General features: G+C 39.6%; 3 protein-coding genes across 4 annotated transcripts; all 3 read right to left on the reverse strand.

Moving 5' to 3' along the window:
• Nucleotides 1–4,959: 4,959 nt before the first annotated feature.
• Nucleotides 4,960–6,096, reverse strand: LOC129743499 (uncharacterized protein K02A2.6-like). Its single transcript, XM_055735531.1, has one exon. The coding sequence runs from the start codon at nucleotides 6,094–6,096 to the stop codon at nucleotides 4,960–4,962; it is 1,137 nt and encodes a 378-aa protein (XP_055591506.1).
• Nucleotides 6,097–6,737: 641 nt separating this feature from the next.
• On the reverse strand, nucleotides 6,738–9,609 carry LOC129743500 (uncharacterized protein K02A2.6-like). Its single transcript, XM_055735532.1, has 3 exons — nucleotides 9,512–9,609; nucleotides 8,205–9,447; nucleotides 6,738–8,126 (listed from the first exon to the last, which is right to left on the reverse strand). The coding sequence occupies exons 1-3, from the start codon at nucleotides 9,607–9,609 to the stop codon at nucleotides 6,738–6,740; spliced, it is 2,730 nt and encodes a 909-aa protein (XP_055591507.1).
• A 6,019-nt stretch (nucleotides 9,610–15,628) lies between these two features.
• Nucleotides 15,629–16,398, reverse strand: LOC129748231 (BET1 homolog). Of its 2 annotated transcripts, none has more exons than XM_055742758.1 (2): nucleotides 16,209–16,398; nucleotides 15,629–16,148 (listed from the first exon to the last, which is right to left on the reverse strand). In XM_055742758.1, the coding sequence occupies exon 2, from the start codon at nucleotides 16,074–16,076 to the stop codon at nucleotides 15,723–15,725; it is 354 nt and encodes a 117-aa protein (XP_055598733.1). In that variant the 5' UTR covers nucleotides 16,077–16,148; nucleotides 16,209–16,398; the 3' UTR covers nucleotides 15,629–15,722. The 2 variants fall into 2 exon arrangements, with proteins under 2 accessions (XP_055598733.1, XP_055598732.1); XM_055742757.1 differs by having other exon boundaries at nucleotides 15,629–16,133; nucleotides 16,209–16,397.
• Between the last annotated feature and the right edge of the window lie 486 nt (nucleotides 16,399–16,884).

The raw sequence follows: 16,884 nt of genomic DNA on the forward strand, positions 1-16,884 counted from the left end.
CATTTTTGTCATTTTTGTCATTTTTGTCATTTTTGTCATTTTTGTCATTTTTGTCATTTTTGTCATTTTTGTCATTTTTGTCATTTTTGTCATTTTTGTCATTTTTGTCATTTTTGTCATTTTTGTCATTTTTGTCATTTTTGTCATTTTTGTCATTTTTGTCATTTTTGTCATTTTTGTCATTTTTGTCATTTTTGTCATTTTTGTCATTTTTGTCATTTTTGTCATTTTTGTCATTTTTGTCATTTTTGTCATTTTTGTCATTTTTGACATTTTTGTCATTTTTGTCATTTTTGTCATTTTTGTCATTTTTGTCATTTTTGTCATTTTTGTCATTTTTGTCATTTTTGTCATTTTTGTCATTTTTGTCATTTTTGTCATTTTTGTCATTTTTGTCATTTTTGTCATTTTTGTCATTTTTGTCATTTTTGTCATTTTTGTCATTTTTGTCATTTTTGTCATTTTTGTCATTTTTGTCTTTTAGTCAATTTGGTCATTTTTGTCAGTTTTGGCATTTTCGTCATTTTTGTCATTGTTGTTATTTTTGTAATTTTTGTATTTTTTGTAATTTTTGTCATTTTTGTCATTATCGATGTTTAGTGTTTAGATTGTGAGAAATAAAATGTTTTAAATTGAAAAATAAAGAATCGTTTTGACCGATTGTTTCTTCGAATGAATTTAGATTTTCTCTACATCGGAAACCGTTCCCATCCAGACGACAAATGATGTCCTGTCACGTGGACTGTTGTTAGGCTGCTTCCCGATAATTCGTCTTGGGAATTGTCCTGTCGGTCGCTAGCGGATATTCATTGTTCCTGCTCTTGCTTCCTCGATAACCCGGTGGCGTGTAGCGAAATGTATACGGATCATGTCCTATTTTTCTCTGACCAAACCAGCTTTTCCCCCCAGAGTGATAGCACAGATTTTGCTACAGTTTATATCTCCGTCCGATTTCGTTTATGTTGTTGTGGTTTTTTTTTCACATCTTTTCACTTCATGCTTCATCGGACAAAATTCCAACGACATTCCATTACAACAGTATCGGTGAAGACGAATGATGTTCTGGTGATTCTGTGATGATGTTTTTTGCCAATGATCATATAATGGCCCTGATGACAGCTCATTATCATCCAATTTCATTGGAATCTGCGAACGGATGGTTTCCATCCAATCCAAACTGTATTCCGCTTGAGATTCGAGAACAACTATTTTCAAGAATTGGTGGTTAACGGACACCATCAGCAGCTAGTACTCTAGTGGTAATGGGACTTGGGACAGTCACTAGAGGCGCTTATTACTGTTTTGAATTCGTCCCCTTTTAGTGCAAATGCAATTTCGTTGTCCCCCGGAAGTGCAGCGATTGTGATCGTTCCGGAACAGGACGCTTCCGTTTGTTTTCATCCGTTGGGAGGAGTGTGTTATGGTCTGGCGAGAGAGAAAAATGCATCATCAACATCAACATCAACAACATGGAAAACGGTCACGTTCGGAAGCGGAAATCAAGATGTTTTTCTCTATCGCCCAAACGGCAACGACGACGTCGAACAGCATTCTCGAATAACGATGCGTTTTTACCGTTTTTACAGCTTAGTCAGTGGTGGGCACCGATGGCTATATATTTGAGGTCTCGAGGTGATATTTTCAGCGAAAAATAACTTGGGTTGATGTTCTGGAGCAAATTTCTTAGATTAAAATATCAAAATGACGCAACGAAACAGAACAGGAAGAGTAGGCGTGTCCTGAAACATCAGCATGTGTTTTGTTTTCGTGCGGAGAAAAATTATTAAAATTTTAAGAAAAACCTAATAATTTCGAGGATTTTAAAAACTAATTCGACTAGGGATTGATATAAATGTGCGAATTAAGTGTTTTTCAGAAAGTTGCGCGTGTGAAACATGCACAGTAGCCGTTCGTGAGATGCCGAAAGAAACGGTCGATGTTTATGGAAATTGTTAGGAGTTATTACAAAATATCTATTCAATAGAAGATTTTTTTTTGGTTTATTTAAGACACTTTACCACCTTGTGGCATACGTATCTAAATTATTCAGGAAGCTATAATATGTGAAATAATATGAAAAAACCATAAATTTCAAGATCACCGGAACCAGAAAAAATTGGAAGTCATCATCGGTGGAAACCTATCCCTCATCACTAGAGTTTGGTGAGATCGTTTCTTTTAAAAAATTATTTCTAAATCAAATTCGTTCTATTTTTTTTTTGTTTATTAATCCTATTTGCCAAATAGGATTTCCCTTAAAAAATTCCTTCCCCCTCCTTTCTGAATACAACACCCTGGGTTCCCTGCACCCGAAAAGTTCATTTCGTTGTATCAGAATATCCCCATTATGATTACATTGACTTGCCGCGGTGTGCATTAAGTTACCACACTTATGCTTAAAATCAATATTTGAAATGAGTGTTGTATCCAGATACTCATTTTGGCATCTTGTGTTGATTTTAATTATGAGTTGTACGTGTGTTAGCCAATGCAAGATGTGTGTAGTCTCCCAATGCTATGCTATGCTATGCTAAAATGACGCAACGGAAAAGAACAGTGTCGGAAAAGTACAGTTTTCAAATCGACAGAAATCAACGAAAATTAAAAAAGTAATTGAATTTAAAGAAATGACAAAAATGGCAAAAATGACCAAATCGACAAAAATTGCAAAAAAGACAAAAATGACACAAATGACAAAAATAACAAAAATGATAACATTGACAAAAATAACAAAATTGACAAAAATAGCAAAATTGACAAAAATAACAAAATTGACAAAAATACCAAAATTGACAAAAATAACAAAAAATTATAAAAAAAATGACAAAATATACAAAAATTACAAAAAATAATAAAAATGGCTTCAACATCTTTAACTCGCCCACCACAGCAATGCACTGAGCTGATTTGCGTTCGACCGAAACCGTTTTCATTCGAGACGCCATCTGCCATTAGAATGCAGCAGTAGGTACCTACCTATTCTGAAGAAGTTACTTGAGTTTCAAAGCACATTTTCTTCCCCCCAACAACCGAAATGGCTGCGGCGCATTCAAGAACTTCACGTTTCCGCTGCTGCTGCCATTAGAAATGCGAGTAAGTCACACAGCACATAAAACAAAATCGTCGTCGTCGTCGTCGTCGTAATAAAATTCCTCGCAAACAGATTGCAGGCACGGTTTCGGAACGAGCAATTTTCCGCTGTCGGCAAATGTCCACCACACTGCACTACACTCTATTCACCGGCCATGTCCGGATTACTGGGCGATTGTGACATTCCCAGACAGTTGTCAACGTGCAGTTTTCAAGTACCTCCTGGGCTGGAAAAAAAGATTTAAAAAAAAAACGGTCATTCGACGAGGACGTCCCAGATCCAATTCCGTGGCTGGCAGAAAGAGACAGAAGCTTCACACCCAGGAAAAGCCACACACTGTTCTGGCACTGATTTGATCTTTTCAATTCATTCACTGCATTTCCGGTGGGTTGGCGTTCGGATAAGTACTTCATGCATGGCGATGTCATTGCCATATAATACACTGGCTGAAACAGCTCTCTTTTGATATTAGGTTGGTAGGTACCTTCTTGTGGTGGATTATCACGTTGTGACATTTGGCGGCGCTGTATTGACGCTCGGGAAATGACAATTGTGGCTAAATGTCCTTGTTTTGTACTTTATGGTTGATAAACAGGGAAGTCGATGATACCTACTATCATATCAGTTTTTTAAACTAATGAAATTGTTCTACCATCAACTAATGAAATTATTCTAGTTGCCTACCCTTTTTTCAAAACTGGCATCAGGAATCCCTTTTTTTTAAGAAAGGTTTTAAAACGAAATTATGTTGCCAACTGAATCAAGTATCAGAATTCTGCCTATTATGTCTTTGTAAAATAGTGATTTTCTAATATCATAAGAAATCTCTGGTTGCTAATAACGTTACATAATAAAGGTTTACCACTGCTAACCGCGCAAGCTATCGCTACGAACGTTGGACGACTAATGGATGCCGATGCAATAGGACCGAGTGCACGAGAAGGAAGGTTGATAGAAAGAGACGAGAGAAGTGCCCCAGTTCGACGAGGGGTAATCAAATGTCAGTAATACTGCGCAAAATGTAATCGGGATATCTTTCGATAATCCATTACTTACATTCCCCTCCTTCTCTATCAAAAAGGAACGAAAGAAAAAGAAGAGAAGTTATTGCAAATATTCTGTAGTATGGTCGCCTTTGTACAAATAAACAGTTTTTCCTGGTCCTCATAACAATGGTTTATATTCAATACCTTTCATTTTTTTATCAATCATTTCAAGTTTTTTTTTTTTAAAAAACAAGCTAAAAATTTTCCATAGCAACCTTTGCTGAATGATATAAACGCAAAACGGTGTAGCCGTGCAATTTTCCTCTGGGATTATCATCCTTTCGGGTGATAGCCGTACATTGATAAAAGACATGTTAAGCTAAGGATAACCAACATTCTAAAGAATATTGTTTTTTTTTATTGAGGAAAACTTTTAATTGTTCCAAAAACAAAACAAAATCATAAATAAATTACTTCATTAATTATTTGGCCCGTTGTACGCAGCGGGTTCGTTCGGCCCATTGTACACGCTGGTCCTGCAATTGCGTGATAATTTTCTTTTCTTGCTTATATTAATTTGAACGTGTAAAACTATGGGAGAATTCAAGGCAAAGTTTAAATTCAAGGTTTTTATCGTGTACAAGTGTAAACAAACCGCCCTTGACCTTGACATTGAAAACATTCCAATTGGAAAACATTTCAGCAAAAGTAAGAAATTTTGCTCAGAAAAGACCTGTTTCCTACTACCATCCGAACACTGTACGCGAATGGCGGAAGTTAACCAGCATAAGGCTCAGCGAGTGCACACTGGAAGAGACGGAAATCAAGAAATAGTGAGTATTTCTATAATCGATAAGATGATGGATGATATGGATCTTTTAATTATTTTTCTTTCGTTTTAGTGACAAGGCGCTCCTGGGTTTCTTTTTCGCAAGCCCAAACGTAGCTCTTCAAATGGTCGGGTATTTTCTTTTCCCTGGAAGACCGCCTAGGCTCTACTGGATGCTCCGGAATGTTTTGAGCCGCTGCTGATGGGATTGAGTCCAGTTGTTCTGCTGTTTCTAATGCGTCAGGTATGTGCTGGTTATACATTTTCCATTCATGGACACGTCGGGCTTGGGAAACATGTCTTCTTATCGTTGCTCCGTGTTCGTCTTCCAGTAGAAGATTTCCGTTGTTTTCCTTGATAACGGAATACTTTTTCGGGTGAAACCTGGTTTCGCCTTTAGATCGGTTAATTCTTTCTAAGATTACCATATCGCCTTTTTTGACACGACATTTTCGGGCACGTCTACGTGTATCCCCTAACTGTTTCCCTTGAACTTTCGCCTTTCGGTCTCTCTCATCAAGAATTTTGTCTTTTAGTTTAACGTTACTGGGACCGAGAAGTGGAAGCCGGCGTCTGATTTTCCTTCTCATAAGGACCTCTTCCGGCGGTACTTTTGTTACGGAGTGTTCCGCTGAATTGTGAGCCTGAACGGAGGCCTGAAGCTCATCGATATAGTTTGTACCGTTACTTAAGGCCGCCGCCATAGCTTTATTGATTAACTTCATATAACCCTCCACTAGTCCGTTCTGCTGTGGATAGTACGGTGTGGAGTATATGACATTAATACCGCGTTCTGTGCAAAAATCTTTATAATCCTGACCGTTGAAAGGGGGCCCGTTATCTGTTTTAATACTCTCTGGGAAGCCTTCTCTTTCAAAAATTTCGTTTAGTACTTTTTGAGTGTGATCAAAGCTTGTAGATTTTACTGGCCGAGCAATTAGGTACCTTGAACGGTAGTCAACCACAACCAGTATAGAAATTCCACCATAATGTGTATACGGTCCATTGAAGTCGAGAGCTATTGTTTGCCACACGTTCCTTGGCGCAAATAACCGTTTCATGGGCGTCGGCTTTTCCGGTCTCCCACATGTTGCACACAATTGACACGCTTCTATCCACCTTTCGACATCTGCATTGATACCAGGCCACCACACTCGACCCCGTAATATACTTTTCATTTTGGAAGTCATGGGGTGACCATTGTGCGCCAAGTTTAACGTCTGGTTTTGCAACAATTTTGGGACAACAGCGCATCCACGCTTAACGATGATACCTTTGTAAACTGATAAATCTTCTGCAACCTTTTCGAAGTTGTGCAGCTCGGCAGGCCAAAGGCCTGAATCGAGGGCTATCAACACTTTTTGTAGGGTTTCATCATTCGCGGTGCCTTTGCGAATTTGTTCTTCGGTGAGGAAGCCTGAAGCGTTTACGCTTAGTACAGCGATTTCCCACGGGCTTTTATTTTCCTCAAATGGACCGTCTTTACCGCAATAGAGGCGTTATGAAGGATCGGCAATATTATCACGCCCGCGAACGTATTCGACATCATAGTCGTACGGACTTAAGCGTAAAGCCCAGCCGTCTGCGCGAGTTAAAGCTCTCTTGGAATTTTCGCGAGAGCGATTTAAGATAAATGCCACCCCTTGGGCATCAGTGCGAAGTGTGAAATGACGTCCGAAAAGAAAAAAGGAAAAGCGCTCTACTCCCCACACAGCACTGAGGGCTTCGCGTTGATTTTGTGCATACCGTTTTTCCGTTTCCGTCAAAGCTTTGGACGCGAAACTGATTATTCTTGAGACGTTGTTTTTATCTTCCTGTACTAAGACAGCTCCTAGAGCATTGGGGATGCATCTGTATACAAGATAGTGCGATCTTCATTACTGAAGTATCCTAATGTGGTTGTGCATTTGATAATCTTTTCCTTCATTTCTTCGAAAGCTTTCGATTCAGTTGGACCCCAGCTCCACGATTTGGTTGTCGCAACCGCCCAAAGTGGGCTAGATATCTCAGAGAAGTGTTGTATGTGAGGACTCACAAATGATGCTAAGCCTAAGAAACTTCGTAACTCAGATGCTGTTGTGGGCTCTCGAAATTGTTGTATGTTTCTTATTTTCTCGTCCTCAATGTGAAACCCCTGTTCGTTAAGCAGATGACCTAGGAATTTTATTTCTCTCTTATCGAACTCGCACTTTTCTCTATTGAGCGTAAGATTGTTTTCCTCCAAGGTTTTCGTAACTGCGGCTACTGTTGATCGAAGCTCTTCTAGTCCTGAAGCGTATATCAGTATATCGTCTATATAGACGATAATATTTGGTATATCCTGCAATATTCTGCACATCTCCTTCTGGAACACTTCAGGAGCGCAATTGACTCCAAACATTAGACGCGTGAACCTATACATGCCCCCCTCGGACAAGAAAGTTGTGAGTTCTCTCGATTCCTCGTCAAGCTCCAGGTGATAAAACGCGTTACTTAAGTCCAGTTTAGAAAAGAACTTACTCCCGTGCAGTTTCACTTTCATTTCGTCGATTAAGGGTAGACGATAATATTCTCGCTTGATGGCTGTGTTTGGGGCTCGCATGTTGACCACGAGGCGAAAGTCGTTCTTTCCCTTGGGGACTGCAGACATGCCGCTTATCCACTCTGGGGCTTTAGGTACTCTCTCAATTATTCCTCGGGCTTCCATGTCTACTAGTCGCTGGCGAGCCCCATCCCGAAGTGCCGCGGGAACATTGTAATAGGCGTTCCGTACGGGCGGAATATTTCTATCGATGCTAAATCTTACCTTCACACCCGGTACTTTTGGAAAGATATCTTTCTCGGGAAGAGTCTCACAAATGTTCACCGATGCTCCAACTTCTAGAAGTCTCAGGTCACTTGCTGTCTTACGCCCAAGGAGCGAACAACGGCCATTCTGTACGACTAAAAATTCCGCTTGAATTTTTGGTTTTTTGTACCCGACGGCGTAGATTGTAGCTACAAATGCGCATTCCAAAGGAATCGGGGTATTCGAAGCATATGCGCGAAGATCATTGTACTGGGAATGGTCTACCAGTTGAAGTTCTACTTGGCCCTGATCAAATTGACTCTTTAAGCATACCCAGTCTTTTCCCGCGAGTATGTTCACATCTGCACCGGAATCTATTAGGAACTCGATTGGGTTTGAGGACCCTACGCTACATTTTATAAGCACATCGTTGAGGGATAGTGCACAGATATTCTGAAATGATTCAGTAAAAAACAATTTTACTCCCCAATAATTTTTTTTATTAAAATATTCAAGCATAATCTTTTATACCTCTTCATTTTCCTTCTTTTCAGGGACGACGAAACATTTTGGATCTGACTCTATTGCTCTAAGTCTCCGATTCGGGCAACATCTTGCGAAGTGATCCTTTTTGCCACAACTTTTGCAAACCAAACCTAGAGCAGGGCATGTACTGGAACGATGACTACCATGATTGCAGCTTGGGCAACGAGGGCGCTGATTCTCCCTGGAGTCGTCGTCAAACCGAGATCGCTTAGGTGGTGGATTTTTGAAGTTTCTACGGAAATTATCGTTACGTCTGAGCGGCTGACGATATGATGCTTTATGCCTATGATTTATCATGAATGCGCTACTAGACGAACTCGCTTCAATGTTTGCGGCTTCTTCTCGTGTGGCAGACTGCACGATGAAGTTGACATCAGAGCCACTTAATCTGGCGAATTTTGCAACGTCTCGGTTGGTAATGCCCTTCAAGAGTTGAGTTCGGACAAATTTCTCTTGGTCTTCGCGACTGTACCCGCAAAGGCGTACTTTTTCCACTAATCTGGAGTGGAACGTGACGACAGATTCGTCCACACCTTGCTTCATCGCTTGAAAACTATCGTGCTCCGCCGAGGTGTCTGTCATAGACAAGAGATGCTTTTCAATGTTTTTAACAAAGTCTTCGAAGCAGGATGGATTAGAGAGGTCTGGCATCAAGTAAAAAGCATTCACGATTCCTTGAAGTTGATCGCTCAAAGAGATGTACAAAAGCTGAGCTTTTTGTCTAGATGAGTGGGCATTTCCGAGCGAGGCTGCCATTTCAAAGTTCTGAAAGAACCGGCACCACGATTCCCACATCTTGTTCGCTGGTATGTTCTCCGGGAAACGACGGACATGATCCCAGCGAATGTTATTTGATGCACCGTAAGTAACTGGTAATGCTTTCTCGGAGACCGGTGGCTGGCGCTCTGGGATAGGAGATGACGCAGCCTGATCGACACGTTCGCTTGGAGTGCCAATGTTTGAAAAGGACGGTGGCACCTCACCTTTTTGGTAAGCAGCAAGTGCGTCGGTAAGCCAGATACCAAATCTGTTAAATGAATCGATTGTCTTCTGCTTGTGTGCATCCGGATTGATGCCTGAACTGGGGCCCCGGTCATCAGGTTTTGAAGCTGATTCACTCCGGTCGGTTTCCAATCCTTCGGACCAAATTCTTGTTGGATGACGTACGGTGGCTGCGCACGTTTCTTCAACCAAGTCGCAGTTAGAATCTGCTGTAGCATCACGATCCCTATTCAAGATTGAATGTATACTGGTGAGTTGAAATGCCCATAACTTAACTTGACATGACTTACGGAATATTAGTTTCAACATCGTCCAAGTCGGAATTGCAATTGTCGGAGGAGTATTCATCCTTGTTACTTAGGAGCACGTACCGTCCTGGCCGCGGCATTTTTCCGTACTTCTTGTGATAGAACGAAAAGAGAAAGTTTTAGACTATTAGAGTATGCATATTGTCCTGTTATAAGCAAATTACTTTATCCAACAACAATTTACCACTTTGGAAACAAAAAGTTAACAAAAGCCATACATTTTTTTTCACTGACCGTTTTGGCCTAGTCATAAATTTTTTTATGATCAACAATTTTGGCTTAATTGGATTATAGTTCCCGACTGGCGATTTTGCCTGAACTGGACAAAAGTCCTCGACTTGCAGTTTAGTTTTTAATGGACTATTATCTTTGACTGGCGATTTTTGCCTAACTGGACTAAGAGTCCTCAACTGGCGAACTCGCCTGAACTGGACTTTCGTCCTCGACTGGCAGTTTTGCCTTTACTGGACTTTCGTCCCCGACTGGCAATTTTTGCCTTAACTGGACCAAAAGTCCTTAACTGGCGAACTCGCCTGAACTGGACTTTCGTCCTCGACTGGCAGTTTTGCCTTTACTGGACTTTCGTCCCCGACTGGCAATTTTTGCCTTAACTGGACTACGAGTCCTCAACTGGCGAACTCGCCTGAACTGGACTTTCGTCCTCGACTGGCAGTTTTGCCTTTACTGGACTTTCGTCCCCGACTGGCAATTTTTGCCTTAACTGGACTAAAAGTCCTTAACTGGCGAACTCGCCTGAACTGGACTTTCGTCCTCGACTGGCAATTTTGCCTTTACTGGACTTTCGTCCCCGACTGGCAATTTTTGCCTTAACTGGACTACGAGTCCTCAACTGGCGAACTCGCCTGAACTGGACTTTCGTCCTCGACTGGCAGTTTTGCAATATACGATTGCTAACCAGTCACTTCGAATAAAATGAAATAAAAATTAAAATGTCTTTTTAACCCAGCCTGGTCCTAAGCCTTGCATCAACTCAAATTCTTTAACTAACGATAAATATAAATTAAAAGGAAAATATTATTTAAACCCCGCCAATACTATAACCAACAAGTAGTATTTAGCCTGTTTGATATTAATTTTACTTAATCGGGAGAATGTCCTGCTCTCAGTGTTCTATTAGATCAAAAAAAAATTTTCACTTGGTTGATTGAAGTTTAAGTAACTCACCTTGGGTTGGATTGTTCCGCTTGAAACTTTCCGCTGAATTCAGCAAGGTTAGAAGAGAAGTCGGTGGCACTTAACGCTTGATGAAAACACCTTGAATTCAATTGTCCCGTTTTAAAAGTTTCGCGAAATCGGTAAGGCTAAAAGGAAGATCAGTGGCGCTCAAAGTAGTTTGATGAAAAAAACACAGATGCTATGAAAACAATGAGTTATTCTGAATATTTTCAAATGTTTCTTCTGTCTGATACAACATGGTCTTAAAATCTTAAACTGTCGCCATTTTGGAAAAAAATAACACGAATCGACGCCATTTTTCTCACTCAATGCAACCAGAGATTTCTTCTTAATTTTAACAATTGAAACTTTCGCTCCTGGCTAGATCGCCATTGTAAAATAGTGATTTTCTAATATCATAAGAAATCTCTGGTTGCTAATAACGTTACATAATAAAGGTTTACCACTGCTAACCGCGCAAGCTATCGCTACGAACGTTGGACGACTAATGGATGCCGATGCAATAGGACCGAGTGCACGAGAAGGAAGGTTGATAGAAAGAGACGAGAGAAGTGCCCCAGTTCGACGAGGGGTAATCAAATGTCAGTAATACTGCGCAAAATGTAATCGGGATATCTTTCGATAATCCATTACTTACAGTCTTCTGTCTCAGTTTTTACCCCTGAATGTATGCATTAAAAGAGCTAAAATAAAAAGTCTTGTGAGATACTTTTCCTTAAAAAACATGATCAGTATCCTACTGGAAAAAGTCGAGTGACTGGTAATAGCCCGCATAATCAAATATCATACACCTTATCGTTGATATTATTCTGTTCTGATTACATGAATAGTGACTATTCGAGTAATCGTTCTAAAATCTTAAAACTTTTGAATAAATTTTCCTTTTTTTATGTGTCCTTGCTTGAAATGATACGAAAATATTTTTGAAAGATACCAGTAATAATCCTTAAAACAAAACTCAGAATGTATCAGAGTGTGTCTTCGCTGCCAACAAAGCAAATAAAAATGGCGCGTGTTTTGGTTTTGCTAAGCGCAAACGGCGGAATCTCTGTTTAATTTAGAAAAACCCCAGCTAATATGTAAGTTTCTAGCAGTATTGTTTTACATAAACTATTTTTTAACTGTTCCAATTATTTTTCAGTAATAAATAACCCTAAAATCCTGAGGTGCACCGTTTGATGGTCCGGAAGAGGAATTCGTCGGTCGACACATTAGCGGCAACAGCAGCACCAAATGCAGCACCAGACTTCCGCCAGAAGCGTTCCTTGCATCACCACCCGCTTTCCGGTGGAAGAGGCCATCATCATGCAACTTTTACATCGAAACAAACAAAATGCGGAATCAATCGCTTCATTCACGGGAGATCCGAATCTCCGCAGGATCACAGAGAACGAATCGCATCTTGGACGAGAATTCCCCGACGTGAAATCCGGATCCTAAGAATCGTGTCGGATAGAACGGGCCCCGAAAGCTGTATATAGAATTGGTAAGAGTTTAAATTTTTATATTATGATTTGTGCTTATTTTGTTTAATTTAAGGAAAAGATCCAAAACATATCCGAAGCTTCTCCCAACCTCGTCAATGGCATCGCTACCGCTGCTGGGATCTTGAGGTCCCCTCTAGTATGGCTGGTGGAGAAATCGATGAATGGTGAAAAATGGCCAGGGAGCGATCGAAGCATTCGATAGCTACTATTCCAAAAGCCAGGCCCCTGGATGGTAAATGGTAGTGATCTGTCCACTTATGGATTGCTCCAGCCGAAGCGTCCAGCGTCAACAACAAAATCAAGCAAAACGACGCAGCGAGAAAAGATTCGGGCAATGAACGTGATGAGAACAAGAGCAAGGCAGAGAAACAAAATCACGCGTTTGGAGCATCCTGATAAGGAACCACTGGCAGAAGATGATGGTGCAATGATCGTCTTGAATCATTCATCCGTGACGTTGCGCTTGTCCTGTCTCTAGGTACAACCGAGGACACGGCCGCAGCATTCACGCATGAAAGGAATACCCTTGAAAGCTCGTACGTGGCAGCCACACAGTGCACGGTGCACTTAGAGTTCCCGGTCACAAGTGCGGCAAAGTGCCTCTACATGTGCTCCAAGTATGAGTAGAACGACACTTTTGAGTAATTGGGCTCGTTTTCCGACTCCCTTCATCCGTCTCACAAAGGGGGCCGGTCGGTAGGTTACGAATGCAAACGGTGGGTGGAGACCCTCCCTTCCATGGACAAGCTGATGAAAAAAGCTGCGAAGCAGTTCACGGGGCTGCTGAAAATTTTTCGGCTCGAACTTCTGAGATATAAACTTTCAATCTAGCAAAGGGATATTCACCGCAAGCTTACAGATAGCAGAACAAATACCTTTCGCCGCGTAAGTCGTACTAGGCAAACAAAACAAAGGATCTGGGTATGAATGCTTCTTGTTATTTATATTTTCAACTGAAAATAACGACATTTTTGTTTTCCAGGAAATGTTCGATGACCAAACGTACGGAAGCGGTGATGGATGGAAAAACTTTGGTACATCGTTTCAATTTTCGTCGCAAGGAGCCTGCATGTAGAAACCAAGAAGCTTCAGAATCGGGAGTGTGATGAAGATTGTAGCGTTCAATTCATCGTCCTCATCGAAGGTGTCGAATCTGATTCAAGATGTCCAATGCCGTTGGTTTGGCCGTCTTGCCGGAGTTCCACAGACTCTGCTGGCGCCGATCTAATTCGTGGGAGTCACCCTCCGAGCTTTATTCACCCGATCCTGCTGCTGCTGCTGCGATCGTTGCTTCAACTTTACGTTGCTGTAACACTCCGTTGTTCAAGCGGCTTGAGTAGGGCCATAACTATAATCATAACTTTATAATCAATTATTTCTTGAAACCAAGAACGAAACAATTAGGTTATTTGAACCAAAAATATCAAACAGAATCGAGCTGTGTGTTTAGAATTGTTTGCTTGAGTTAAGATCATCACTTTTGAAGAGAACAGGAAATAGATAGGGGAATATGAACATAAAAAGATTACTACAGCCAAAGAACAAAAGCTTTAAGGAAAAGTTATATTTCGAACATGTAGTCCAAATCCATCACAGCAAACACATCGCTCACTGGAATATTCTATTTATGTTATGTAGACCTAATCGAACTCATATGTATTATGTTTAATAATCATTTACAAATCTTGTAATCAAATCTGTTATGTAATAATGTAGTAATCGAATGTCATATGTTAGGAAATATAATTATCTGTAATAAATTATTACACGTTTTCTTTTATTTTGAGAATCTTAAAAAGATCTTTTAAAGATACGTAGTATCGTCTTATAAACTTCAAAAAAAAATGATAAAATAACGATTACATCTATCGTTCAGGTGCTCTCAGCTTAATTTTAATTTAGAAAAAAGCAAAAAAATGAATCGTTTATTTACTTAACAACCCGTTCCCTGTATCGTTATTTGTGTCTAAACGATTCCATTTGATGAAAAAACGATTACTATAATCGTTCATTTATAATCCAAAAACCTTAAAGGGAATCTTTTGAGTGTCTTGGGAAGAAGATAATGGTGATCGTTATTGTATGATACTGCTCTATGCGGGAGAGGGCCCTAACATCCGCAAGTTAAGTGAAGTTTTGAAAAGCTTACATTTTTTTTTGCATTCCACTAATTTTTTTTATTAAAAGAAGAACAATTTTACAAAATGTAGTGGAAAATCTGTAAACGATTTTTTTTTATTACACATGTTCAAAGTTGAAAACCGTTTAACTGGGCGGTAGATGGTGACTTGATGATACCTATAGATAATTGATCCTGAACCTATAGATTTAAAATACAGAAGCAATGCAGGAGTCTCGCACACGTTTTTCAGAACTTAAAAAGATTCTATTGAATATTAAAATGTCTGAACATCATATAGCGTAACGATACAAAATTTCATGTCCGTAATCGTTCATATTCAACAACAGGTACTTGCTGTCGTCCGCTATCTATCATTGGCAGCCAAAATACAACTGAATGTACAAAACCATCAGTTTCCGCCTTCGTACATTGTGGTACTAGAACGACGCGTACGTCCATGCGCGCACCGAAAACTAGGAAAACAAACCTCGTTCGCCTATATACAACGCCATTTCTATACCAACCGAAAATCAGAAGCACAGGGATCCGAAATCTGAACACATCCTTGTTGTTAAGCTTTGTTGTCAGCTAGCATGTTGGAATGCGCCCACAGGACCCTAACGCAAGCACCTTTGTAACAGAATACTTGTGATTCTTTTCCTTTGTTTCTTTCAAAAAATGAATGATTGGATATCACAACAATTTCTTCGGGACCAGACCACCCACATTAGGTACTGCCATCAAGGCATGTATCTTGAACATATTTGATAACCGTTATCCAGAATCAATCAATGTAAAATCGGATACTCTTTGAAATATTTGTGCGAAACCGAAATGAAATTTATATACTTTAGAAAAATAATTAATAAGTTCATAAGTAATAAGTTAGATTTTGTAATTTATATAATTTTTAAAGTGAAATTGAGAAAGCAAACTGAACAGAATGGAGAAAAATTTGAAAAAAAGAAATTCCAACGTTCAAAACTCAGTTACAAAAGATCGGACTAAAAAATATAAAAAATAAATCCAAATTTTTAGGAAAACGTTAAAACTATATAAACATTATGAATGATTTTCCGTATATGTTCCTTAAATTTTTAAATCTGTTATAGTCCAGGTCCAGGTCCAGGTCTGAAGGTCCAGTTTTAAGTATATTCCCAAAGAAAAATCATATTAATCAAATTTCATAAACATGACACAAATTGGAATAAAGGAATATTAAATCTAAGCACTTTAAACTAATCTCCTGTGATTAAAAATTCGAAAACCGATCAATAATGTTTTTAGTAAAAGTTATAGTTAAATGTTCTTATGGATATATTTTCCTCGAATATATAATATAATAGCATTGAATCACATTCACAAATTTCCCTAATTATACCTCAAACTATCTCAACTTCATAATCAAAAATAGAATAAAAAATACAAACATCACAAACAGAAACATGTAGCACATGTAGTTCCGATGTCCTCCCTTCCCGAGTCTCACTACCCTGGTGATTGTGTTGGACAGAAAGCCCCCGGTGCGGTCCATGTCCTCATCGATGCCTCGCAGCAGCTTATCCTGGTACCGGACCTCATTCCCGATGTCGATGGTCAGCGATTTGAGGGCACCGATTTTGTTTTTCAAATCATCCGCCAATCGTTCGTTCTCTTCCTCTAGGGCGTCGTGGCTATGATTCCCACTCGGTCCCGGATTCTGGGCCAACGGTTGATAGGCGTAGCCCTGCGAGCGACGCATCTTGCCACCGGTCCCTCCAAATTGAGCCACCTTGGAAAGTTTTCTTTAATGCGAATTCTAGAAAATAATCAACTTTAAACTATTATGAAAGCAGACTTGTCTTTCCTGGAAAAACAAGGAATCAATACTCACCTAACTTAGCCCACTATATTCCGGATGTTATTCTCTGCAGATTTATGATAAAGACGGGACAAATTTTGATAAATTGAACTGAAAATTAACGTTTGCAAGTTCTGAGCCTTCTTCTTCTTCGTTTTGGTCGCTATCACGTCAGTTTTGACGATAGCGGGGAAAGTTCTGAGCCAGATGTGGAAATTCGCTGATAAAGAGAAAACGTCACCAACAACAAATCAGCTGTCACGCGACACGCTCAGGTCGAAGCAATCAAATCCGGATATATTTTACATAGATGTCTTGTTCAATGACTTTCAATAAGTGGCGTCGAACTCAAAGTTGAGAAAATTTTGATTTCAAATTAAAAGGATCAAAAGCATGACATGCACATTGTTTTGCCGAATTTGAAATTCCGCCATTCAAAGAGGCGTTTTTAGCTGTTCTCACGAACAACTAGAACTCGACTTAAACAGAGATGTTACAATTCAATGTATGCTGAATAATATTTCTAAAATATCGAATTAGATTTGAATTTAGATTCATAAATATACTTTTTCTTAGGTTCTTCAATCTTATCAAATTAATATATTTGAAGCAGTCAAATCTGCCACAAAAATTCTTGTGATTGTGAAATTCAAATTACAGGTAATATAAATCTTTCCGTTAGATCTCAACTGATCTGAACGAGATTCGA

This window comes from Uranotaenia lowii, chromosome 2 (genome assembly GCF_029784155.1).
Source record: "Uranotaenia lowii strain MFRU-FL chromosome 2, ASM2978415v1, whole genome shotgun sequence".
Lineage (NCBI taxonomy): Eukaryota > Metazoa > Arthropoda > Insecta > Diptera > Culicidae > Uranotaenia > Uranotaenia lowii.

Bases quoted from the DNA above. Each gene is read 5' to 3' on its own strand.
- LOC129748231 (XM_055742758.1), bottom strand. From the start codon at position 16,076: ATGCGTCGCTCGCAGGGCTACGCCTATCAACCGTTGGCCCAGAATCCG.
- LOC129743500 (XM_055735532.1), bottom strand. From the start codon at position 9,609: ATGCCGCGGCCAGGACGGTACGTGCTCCTAAGTAACAAGGATGAATAC. The intron at 9,448-9,511 runs GTAAGTCATGTC...AATCTTGAATAG, and splicing joins GATGTTGAAACTAATATTCC to GGATCGTGATGCTACAGCAG. The intron at 8,127-8,204 runs GTATAAAAGATT...GAATCATTTCAG, and splicing joins AAAAGAAGGAAAATGAAGAG to AATATCTGTGCACTATCCCT.
- LOC129743499 (XM_055735531.1), bottom strand. From the start codon at position 6,096: ATGACTTCCAAAATGAAAAGTATATTACGGGGTCGAGTGTGGTGGCCT.